Source organism: Quercus lobata, chromosome 5, assembly GCF_001633185.2.
Source record: "Quercus lobata isolate SW786 chromosome 5, ValleyOak3.0 Primary Assembly, whole genome shotgun sequence".
NCBI lineage: Eukaryota > Viridiplantae > Streptophyta > Magnoliopsida > Fagales > Fagaceae > Quercus > Quercus lobata.
In genome coordinates, this window is record NC_044908.1 from 19,641,149 (window position 1) to 19,651,750 (window position 10,602).

The 10,602-nt window shown below is 39.6% G+C and overlaps 1 protein-coding gene and 1 non-coding gene across 2 annotated transcripts; both read left to right on the forward strand.

The window, feature by feature from the left end:
* Positions 1 to 4,017: 4,017 nt before the first annotated feature.
* LOC115993448 lies at positions 4,018 to 4,162 on the forward strand. Its single transcript, XR_004092983.1, has one exon. It is a non-coding gene; the product is annotated as a small nucleolar RNA snoR135 (small nucleolar RNA).
* Positions 4,163 to 8,554: 4,392 nt separating this feature from the next.
* On the forward strand, positions 8,555 to 9,094 carry LOC115990129. Its single transcript, XM_031113984.1, has one exon. The coding sequence runs from the start codon at positions 8,555 to 8,557 to the stop codon at positions 9,092 to 9,094; it is 540 nt and encodes a 179-aa protein (XP_030969844.1).
* Positions 9,095 to 10,602: the final 1,508 nt, after the last annotated feature.

A 10,602-nucleotide genomic window follows, 5' to 3' on the forward strand; every position in this document is an offset into this window, starting at 1 on the left:
TGTGTGTTTTGGAATATGTCTTCGGCTTGTAAAGAGTTTCTTCTTCCTCAAGAATAGAATTCGTTTAATGCTGAAAATTTTAGGCTACCTTACAGGCTTTAGGCTTTAATTTTCAGCCATGGTTGAAATGTCTATTACATGATTTATGACTTAAAATTAGATGATGAGACTTTGTGCGTACACCCACTACTACCTACGGTCCGATAAGGGGTAAAGATAACTCCGCTAACCACCACCTATGGTCCAATAAAACTGTGATTAGTTTGCTTTATGGTATGTTCTGAAGAAAGATGAAGTTAGCCGCATTTAGTTTGCTTTTAGAAAGATGGAGGTAGAGGAGACTGTCCTATTCATGGATGTCAATACCGTACCGTACCGGCCGGAATATACCGTACCGGCCAGCAATCCGGTACACTCGACCCCCTTGTTTCGTACCGGAAAAAATACCGGCCGTACCGGCCTCGTACCGGTCATACCGGCCAATTTCGGGCAATACCGGCCGGTACCGGGCGTACCGGCCGGTACAGAAAAAAGATTTTTTTTTTTTTTTTTTAAGTTTTGTAATTTTTGAATTTTTGTTAGGACAAAATGGTAACTTATTTGTATTAACTTATTAGTATTATTTGTTTTCTTAGTATGCAATGGTAACTTTTAAGCTTTCTATTTTATTTTTTTATTTTTTTTCCCTTTTAATTGATACTAAAGTCTAAAACCATGAATAACTAGTTCTAAATTGAGGAAATGTTTTATGGTAAACTTTTATATTTATTATAATATATATATATACACAAACACATACATACATACACACACACACACACACACACACACACATATATATATATATATATATATTTATATTTATAAATATAAAAAATGGCGGTAAACCCGAAACGGTACACCGGTATTGACCGGTATCCGAAATATATCGTACCGGTGGCCAAACCGGTACGGCCTCCGGTACGGTATTGACATCCTTGGTCCTATTACCGTGGCAGCAATCCTTTTATGAAAATCCTCTTGAAATTTTTGGATTTGTTATGAAAACTAAACATTATATAAAAAAGAAACAAACATTTTATAAAAATGGATCTTGCTTTCAAATGTTACGTTTACGTTTCTTCTTCCATGAAAAAAGATCCCCTCCAATTGAAGAAATGAATTGGACATTTGACATTCTATTTAACGACGAATTGGACAAACTTTTTCAATTATAATGACGAAGCACGGTCAATTTTATTTAGTATAAGCTAGCCAAAGAAAGACGGTTCATTTCACTCAAGAATTGATTTTTGTTTTTTTGGATAACCAAGAATTGAATTATTGTTAATACTTTGGCTGTGTTTGGTTGCTGGAAATCGTTTTCCGGAAAATACATATTTTCCGGAAATGCTAATTTCCGGAAAAGGAAAATGTTTCCATGAGTTTGGTTGCATTTCAAAAAATTTTCCGGAAAATATTTTCTGGTGTTTGGAAAAGAAGAAGGAAAACACAAATCCAGAAAAAATCATCAACGATCTCGCGATCAACGGCGACGGCGACGGCGCGAGATCGCGATCAACAGCGACAGCGTGATCTCGCGATCGACGCTTCGCGAGATCGCGCCGTCGATCGCAATCAACGGCGTGGGCAAGATCGCGATCTCGCGACGGCGCGAGATCGCGATCGACGCTTCGCGAGATCGCGCCGTCGATCGCGATCTCGGTCGAAGGCGAGATCGCGATCAACTGCGCGATCTCGCGACGGCGCGATCTTCGCGGCGCTCTGGGTGTGAGGTTCGATCGCCGTTTGGGGTGCGTTTGAATCGACTTCAAACGCTCGTTCGCTGGATCGTTCGCCGGATCGGAGCACTGGGTGTGAGGTAGATTGTTTTTTTTTTGTTCTTTCTTTCAAGCTCGCGTGTTGTGTTTTCTGTTTTTTCTCTCCCTCTCTCTGCGTTTTGCAAGCCACGGAAATCAATTGAAGTGAAAATGAAGGCAGATTTTCATTTCCGTGGTCAAGGCTTCAAATTTCGGTCAACAGGAAATTCATTTCCGGAAAATAATATTTTCCGTCACAGCCAAACGCTCCATTTTCCGAAAATTGATTTCCGGAATTCATTTGAAGTCGAAACAAACGCACCCTTTATTCCTGAACTTTTCCATCTTATATAATTGGAATCGGCAAAGTGTTCATATAATAATAATAAAATAATTGTATGGGACAAAAATCCAAGGCCCAAATGATGATTGGGCTTGGATCAATGTTCATCACAATTAATTTGTAGAAATGGGTTTTCAAACAAACACTTGGACTCCTAAAAGGTATATTTTGATTCAAAGATTAATAAAAATAAAAAAATAAAAAAATAAAAAATAAAAGAAAAGAAAAGAAAGAAAGAAAGACAATTGAATTGGGTTTACACTAGTTTTTTAAGGACAATCTGTTTGATTAATCTTCCTTGGAATGGCCAAAGAGCCTTTTACACTAGATAGATTACAAAAATAAGTATTTTCTCTCTCTAATAGTAGGGATCTAATCCCTATTTATTGGGAATCTTTTATCTTTTATAGTGCTCTTGCTTCAATCTTGACCTTCCACATGGGGGGTTGTTGATCTTCCTTCAGGATACTTGTCTCATTCTTCCTTTTGAGGCCATGTTGAGTAGATTACAACTTGTGTTGGCACCGTTCAGGTGTCATTTAGCCATTAATGTGACTAGTACAGTTAGTGCAGTGCATTTAATGCAGAGATGATAGATGTTTTTTTTAGAAACTTCCCTTCGTCCGTATCCATACTGGTCACTATTGTCTCCCTCGGGTCACATGCCCCGACCTCGTATAGTTTTCGTCTTGCTTTCTTCAAGCAATCTTCGTCCAAGCACTTCCCTCGAGCAAAAATGCTCTTCAGTTAAAGGCTTCTCCTTTAGTCCTCTTGGGCCTACTTAGGTCAATTTAGTTGGTAATTGGGTCTTTATGTTGCTTGGACCAGGCCCAATGGTACCAATTCTACTAGCCTCCCACAATAATAATAAATAAATAAATAAATTGGCAAAGCATTCACATCCCTATACTCACCAAAAATACCCCTATATATATTTCTAATAGGACAAAACTTAGATACAGTATTTTAGGTGTTGTTCTTTAGGTTCCTCTCTTAAGATTTAGCCATGTGGCTATTTAATTAAGGAACAACACCTAAATATTGTACCTAAGTCTTACTCTTTCTAATATTCACTTCATCAGATAATTTGTGGTAGTTTAAGAGTCATAGTCATTATGGGATGCACTATTCATATAATAAGTGCATAAAGCTATTTCGTCAAAAAAAAAAATTTGCATAGAGCCATAAACTAATATTTTGTTTTTTACTTCTTTTTTTCGGGGGAGGGGGGAGAATTAATATAAAATAATACTTTAATGTACAACCATTCCTTGAATAATCTTATAATTGAGCCCTTGCTCAATGATTGCATGACCCTATTGAAAAATTTCCACATATTTTAAAGAAGTAAACTAGTGTACTGATGCATTTGCTAAGCTAAGAACTAACCAATCTAGTGACTATTTGTATTTTGATAACCTACTGCATGTGGTGGAGAACTTGCTGGTTTTTGACGAGACTGTGCTATTTTGTAGCTTTTTTTATAACAGACTCATTTACAATTATTTAATATTTGCATAGCCATATTACCAATAATAATAATAATTTCCCAAAAATAAAAATAAAAATAAAATGTAAAACATAAGCCCGGAAACATTTTAAGCAGGCCGGGTCAAAATCCAAGCCCATTTAATACCCTTGCCCGCTCCAATAAAAAATGACCACAGAAAAGGGTACTTTAGTAATTACATCCTCATGCTCCATAACCCACAAAACCCTAATCGTAGCTTACCCCTTCACCTATATATATACCCAACACTCACTCAGCCTCTCATGTCTCTCTCTCTCTCTATTTTCTGTGTTATTGTTTTTGTTTCAATGTCTGCTTAATTTTAATTTGTGTGTAAATAAACACGAAGGTTTTGCTTGTAAGTTAAAGCAGGGATTGTGTGTATCGGCGTTGTGCAACAATAAGTGCACTGTGTCCGAAAGAGTTCTCTGCAACATTGATATGGGGAAGGTGGGCAGTTGTGTTTCATCTTTACCGTTGATATTTTCAACAATCATCTTCCCTACATCGCTTTTTTTTCTTTTTCTTTTTTTTATAAAAATATCTTTATTTTCCCTTTGATTTTTTTTTTGGTGAGGCCCTTTTATTTATTTTAAATGTTTATTTTTGGGCAATCATTTAATATTATATTTGAAATTGTTCTTTAATTGTTTAATCTGTTTTTTTGGATTGTCTAAAAGATATAGTTTTTTTTTTTTTTTTTAATGAAAGTTGTATTGCACATTTCATAAAATGAATTGCATGAAATAATGTACTAAAGATAAATTGCTTCATTAAGAACTGGATCGGTAAAAGTAGCATTATTTTCTGATTGTAGAACGGATGGAGAACGGATGTGTAAGATGCTTTTCTTAGGGGTGAATTGGATTGACTTAGATGGGTTGAGATAATTTTGTTATAAAAATTGAGTTTTAATTTAACTATGTTGATTTAATATGCGTTAATTAATTACAATTTATTCAATTGATCATATATTTACTCAATTGATCTCATATTTCAACCTCGTCAAAGTTAACTCTCAAAATGTAAAAATAAATTGGATTAATGAATTGTAGTTTAGAATCTCAAAATCTAATATAAATTCAATTGATTTAAGTCATTTGGATTGAAAATCTTGACAAAAAATTTGGAACCCAATCAAAGCACACATGGAATCGGATTGGTTGACCTGTTGATTTCAGATGGATTTACTGGTTAAAGTGAGTTGAAAATGAAACCCTAAAAAGAATAAAAAAATATTGAAGACTTAAAACTTTGTGATTTATTTGGTTTTTTTTTTTTTTTTAAAGTGAGTTTCAACTCCTAGTAGTCTAATCTCAAATCTCTTATTCAATTTTTAGATACTTTATTAATTAAGTTAACTAGAATTCGTTCTAATAAGTTTTGTGCGGGTTCTAATAAACTGGATTGTTCCAAAAATGACTGAATTCTTATGTGAATTAAATGATTGCAAAGTGCAAACCCACAAATATAAGCTTGTTTTCTGTATTGGGCCGTTGACCTAGCGGGATTTATCAGACTTTATTGGGTTCTCAATAAAAAACTGGACTTTTATGTGTTCCCTTTGCAACAACCTCAACTCCTCTAGCCCATTATAGAATCTGTTTCTTGTTAAAATAATTTATTTTCAATTGCAATTTTTTTTTTTTTGGAGAAGAATTTTCAATTGCAAAGTTCATTTGAAGTCTTGGATGAATGCTCTGTTTAAGCATTTATATGATGGAAGATATGCGAAAGAAATTTTAAGAATAAAAATGTTTTTTTTTTTTGTTATAATTTATACTTTATTCATGAAATGAAGAACTTTATAGATTAATTGACGCTTCTTTGCATTTCTATTCAGGTTTAAAATTCCTTCACTCTAATATAGAATTTCAAAAATAAATAAACTTAGAACCTAAAATCTAACTCAAAAAACATATAACAGCATTATGCTAGTGGGCACCCAAATCAGAATAACATGATCAATAATGCAATAGTGAAATTTGTTGTGAAAAAAAAAAAAAATTGGCGGCCATTGAATTAATATTACATGATTTGATTATCAACTGAATCATTTTTGGGGCATCTACTTCTTATGATTAAGTTTTATAATTTTTAAAAAATAAAAACATAGGTTCTTATAATCAAGTTATGGCAAGTGTTTTGTGTGGCAACGTTAAGTTTCGGTTTGTCAATTAGCTAAAGTTAGGAGTGACCTTAGACACCTCTTTTGAAAACATCATCAAGAGGTTCTAGTTGAACTATAAAGCTCTTGGCAACCACCAACTTGCTTTTCTAATGATGTCGTTCATCCTCTCCATTTCATGTTTAAGATTTTATTTTTTTAGATTTAGCTGTATACAAAGTGTCACATCATTTATAATTTTAAATAATGTAGCACTAAATAAGTGAATATCTATAGTATGAAATCTTTTTTCATTCTTCTCAAGATTTTTAAAAACCTTGTAGAAATACAGTATAAAAAAAAAAGGAAAATGAAAAAAAAAACATATATTTTTGTAGACACACATACAGGTATATTACAAATTTGAACGAAATTCGGGACTAAAGAATGGTTATATTGTTAAGTTATTTCTTTTATTATATTTTGATTTAGTAGTGTACTTATATTATTTTAAAATTGTAGGGGCAAAGGCCCAAAGGTCCAAGATCATACAATGGGCCTTGGGCCCCATACGAGAAGATCAACCATGTCCGAGGAGAAGACGTGGGTGCCAAAAGGGCTTCCAGCCCAGTTCTCGTGGGCATGAAGACATTTAAAGGGCAGTCCGAGGAGAAATATCTCCTCGGACGTGACGAGTATGGCTCAAACATGCACTCTGCCTACTAAAAGGACTCACCCCAACGGACATTAGTAACAAGGACGAGTCCCACAAACCCGTGACAAAGAAGGAAACGTAAAATGTCCAAGGAGAGGTTGCAGCTGCCACATTAAATGCGTTGCAACTACTTTTATGACCGCATTAATGTGGAGAAAACCTATGAACAGTGCTACCTTGGCTACCACAACTCACAGAAAGATGGAGGGGGTGTCCGATGGGATAAACACTCAAGTGAGGGTCCAGATAATCAACAAGTGTAAGGCCATGATGGCTTCAAGGAGACTATATAAGAAGGGAGTCTCATGAGGAAAGGGACTGAAAAATGAGAGAGAACAGAGGAATAGAAAAATAACTGAAGACTTAGAGCAAGAATCAGCAAACATCCATCCCATCTCCTCGGACTGAGAATATATGGACATTAACAGGATTTATTTGTGTCTAATTGTTATATAGCCCAACATTAGCCACTGACCACTTCGTTAAGACCCAGTTCTGTAACCCACTCTCTACAAATTCATTGTTTCTGAGCCCCTTGGACCAAGACCCCATACTTGTTGGGCTTGGGCCCCAAATTGAGACCCTACAATTGGCGCCGTCTGTGGGGAGAACTTGTGCCTCAACAAGTGCGACTGTTAGAAATGGAAGGATCAGGTTTGCGCCAAACGGGATCCGCGGACTCCCAACAGCAGGACAACTTTCTTAACCTCGAACGGGAAAGAGATCAAGGTAAGCGACGAGAGGGTAGCGTAAATACCTCCCATACGAGCAAAAGCCGATCGAGAGGGAAATGTCATGCATCCCAAAAGTGGGACAATAATAGGGCTCTATAGCAAGAAATCGACGACCTGAAGAGGAAGTTGCGTCGAGCACAGCGAAGGCGTCATTCCCCCAGTTCGAACACCAGCAATGAAGAGGACAACGAATACAGGCGAAGGTCGAGAACCCCACCAAGTGAAACCTTCTCCTATGAGGAAGAGCAACCTCACAAATGCGGCCACAAAAGTCCGTCTTACAAGGGCCTAACAAACGACGCCATGAGTAAGGCCCTAGACCGAATCTCCCAGTCACCCTTCACATGCAATATAGAGGGGGTTGAACTTCCTCGACGATTCCACTAACCCACTTTTGCCATATATAATGGTCAGACGGACCCCGTAGAGCACGTAAACCAGTTCAACCAGAGGATGGCCATCCATTCCAAAGACGAGGCTTTGATGTGCAAAGTGTTTTCATCTAGTTTGGGACCCATGGCGATGAGATGGTTTGACGGTCTCAAGCCAAACTCCATAAATTCCTTTAAGCAGCTAACCCAGACTTTCGACTCTCGCTTCATCATGAACAGTAGGGTTCATCGGCCCTTGGATTCCCTTCTGTTCTTATCCATGCGAGAAGGAGAAACCCTGAAGCTCTACTCGGATAGGTACTGGGAGATGTATAACGAGATAGAGGGCAATTATGATGACGTTGTCATCAGCACCTTCAAGAGAGGTCTGCCGACAGAGCACGGTTTAAGGAAATCCTTTATTGGGAAACCGGTCACCAGTGTGCGCCAACTCATGGACCGAATCAACAAGTACAAGAGGGTCGAAAAGGACCAGCAGATGGGTAAGGGTAAAGCAAAGGTTGTCCCTTAGGAGAGGAGGGACTTCAGGTCGGATCGATTTAGCAGCAACAATCGGCCGAGAAGAGGTTACACGGAGCAGCCTGGATTCGTTGAGGCGCAGGCAGTCCACGCTGTGTTCTAGGATCCATCACATCAGATCTTAGAGAAAGTCAAGAATGAGCCGTTCTTCAAATGGCCAAATAGGATGGTAGGCGACCCACAAAACGCAACTAGAACCTATACTATCAATACCACCAAGAACCGGGGTACACCACCAATGGCTGCAGAAATCTGAAAAACCACTTGGACCAGCTGGTCCGAGAGGGAAAGTTAAGACATCTCTTGCATCATTCTAGTGGCCAACAAGAACAGACGAGCGTTGAGGCAAGGCAAAGCACCTTGAGACCACCTATTGGCACGATAAATGTCATTCTCGCCGTTCCAGGAAGAACCAGCTTCCATCCTTTCAGAGTGATGTCGGTGGCCCGACTTCCTGCTGAAGTTGACGACCGTGTGTCTAAGAGGGCTAAAGGGATGGCTTCGCCCGTGCTCGAATTCTCGGATGAGGATAAGGTTGGAACTATCCAGCCCCACGATGATGCTCTAATGGTCACACTCAGGATTGGGGGATATGATGTGAAGAGGGTGCTAGTCGATCAGGGCAGCGTTGTGGAGGTAATCTACCCTGACCTGTACAAGGGGCCGAAGCTGAGACCCGAAGATTTGACGGCATACAATTCCCCTTTGGTAAGTTTCGAAGGGAAAACCGTTACTCCGAAAGGCCAGATTAGACTGCCTATACAAACAGGCTTGGACATAGTGGAGGTGGACTTCATAGTGGTGGACGCATATTCGCCCTACACCGCCATTGTAGCTAGACCTTGGCTTCACACCCTAAGGGCTGTCTCCTCAACCTTGCACCAAAAGGTGAAGTACCCGTCAGAGGGTCGGGTCAAAGAAGTGATAGGAGACCAAGCCATGGCCCGACAATGCATGGTGTCCGCCATCTCATAACGGCCGAGTGCCGAGCCCTCAACCCCTACCGAGAATGACTTATAGCAATTAACGACCCCGGTCCCGTGTGATGGGGGATCAGCCAAGGAGGCAAGTTGTGAAAATTTGGAAAAAGTTCTTGTAGGCTCCGATCCGGAAAGATTTTTTCAAGTCGGCTCGGAACTACCACCTCAAGAGAAAGAAAAGCTAATTGATTTTCTCAAGGAAAACATGGATGTGTTTGCATGGGACGCCTACGAGGCCCTAGGGGTCAATCCAAACTTCATATGCCATCACTTTAACGTTAATCCGGCCGTTACGCCTAAGATGCAACTCCCTCAGCGACCGTCAAAAGAGCATGCTGATGCGATGAAGGAAGAGGTGATGAAACTTAAGAAAGCAGGAGCTATCAAAGAAGTTTTCTACCCTGAATGGCTGGCCAATACAGTTGTGGTGAAAAATAAGAGCAGGAAATGGCGAGTCTACGTGGACTTCACGGACCTGAATAAGGCCTGTCCGAAGGATCCCTTTTCTATGCCTTGGATAGATCGATTGGTGGATTCAACAGCGGGACATCCTCGAATGAGCTTCTTAGACGCCTTTCAAGGATACCATCAAATACCCCTAGCTACCGACAACCAGGAAAATACAGCTTTTGTCATCCCCATCGGAATCTACCACTATAAGGTGATGCCTTTTGGTTTGAAGAACGCTGGGTCCACCTACTAGAGGATGATGACCAGGATGTTTGAGCTGTAAATGGGTAAGAGCATCGAAGTCTTTATAGATGACATGGAAGTAAAGAGTAAATTAGTGTCCGAGCATTTGAGGGACCTCGGCGATATCTTTGAAGTCCTGAGAAAATACAGGTTGTGCCTGAACGAGTCTAAATGTTCATTCGGAGTGGGATCAAGAAAGTTCTTAGGCTATATGGTGACCCACAGAGGTATTGAAGTCAGCCCCGACCAAATTAGAGCTATCCACAGCATGCAGCCTCCTCGGAACCCCAAAAAGGTCCAAAAGCTCATCAGCATGATCGCCGCCTTGAACCGTTTTATCTCTCATTCGGCGGATAAGTGTAGGCATTTCTTTCTCTTATTAAACAAGTGGAAAGGGTTCAAGTGGACTGAAGAATGCGCTTTGCCCTTCCAGCAGCTTAAAGAGTATCTGTCTCGGCCACCAATCATGTCTAGTCCTGAAGCCGACGAGGTTTTATTCGCCTACATCACCGTGGCCCCTCACGCAGTGAGCTTGGTGCTGATCCGGATGGACAACGGTGTACAACGACCTGTCTATTACGTGAGCAAGTCGTTGCATGAGGCTGAGATCCGTTACCCTCCTTGGAAAAGGCCATCCTGGTAATCGTACAAGTCATGCGGAAACTCCCCCACTATTTCCAAGCACACACAGTTTTTGTTTTAACCCAACTCCCGCTCAGGTCTATACTCCGAAGTGCCGATTACACAGGGAGAATAGCTAAGTGGGGGACCATTCTTGGTGCCTTCGACATTAAGTACATTCCTCACAAT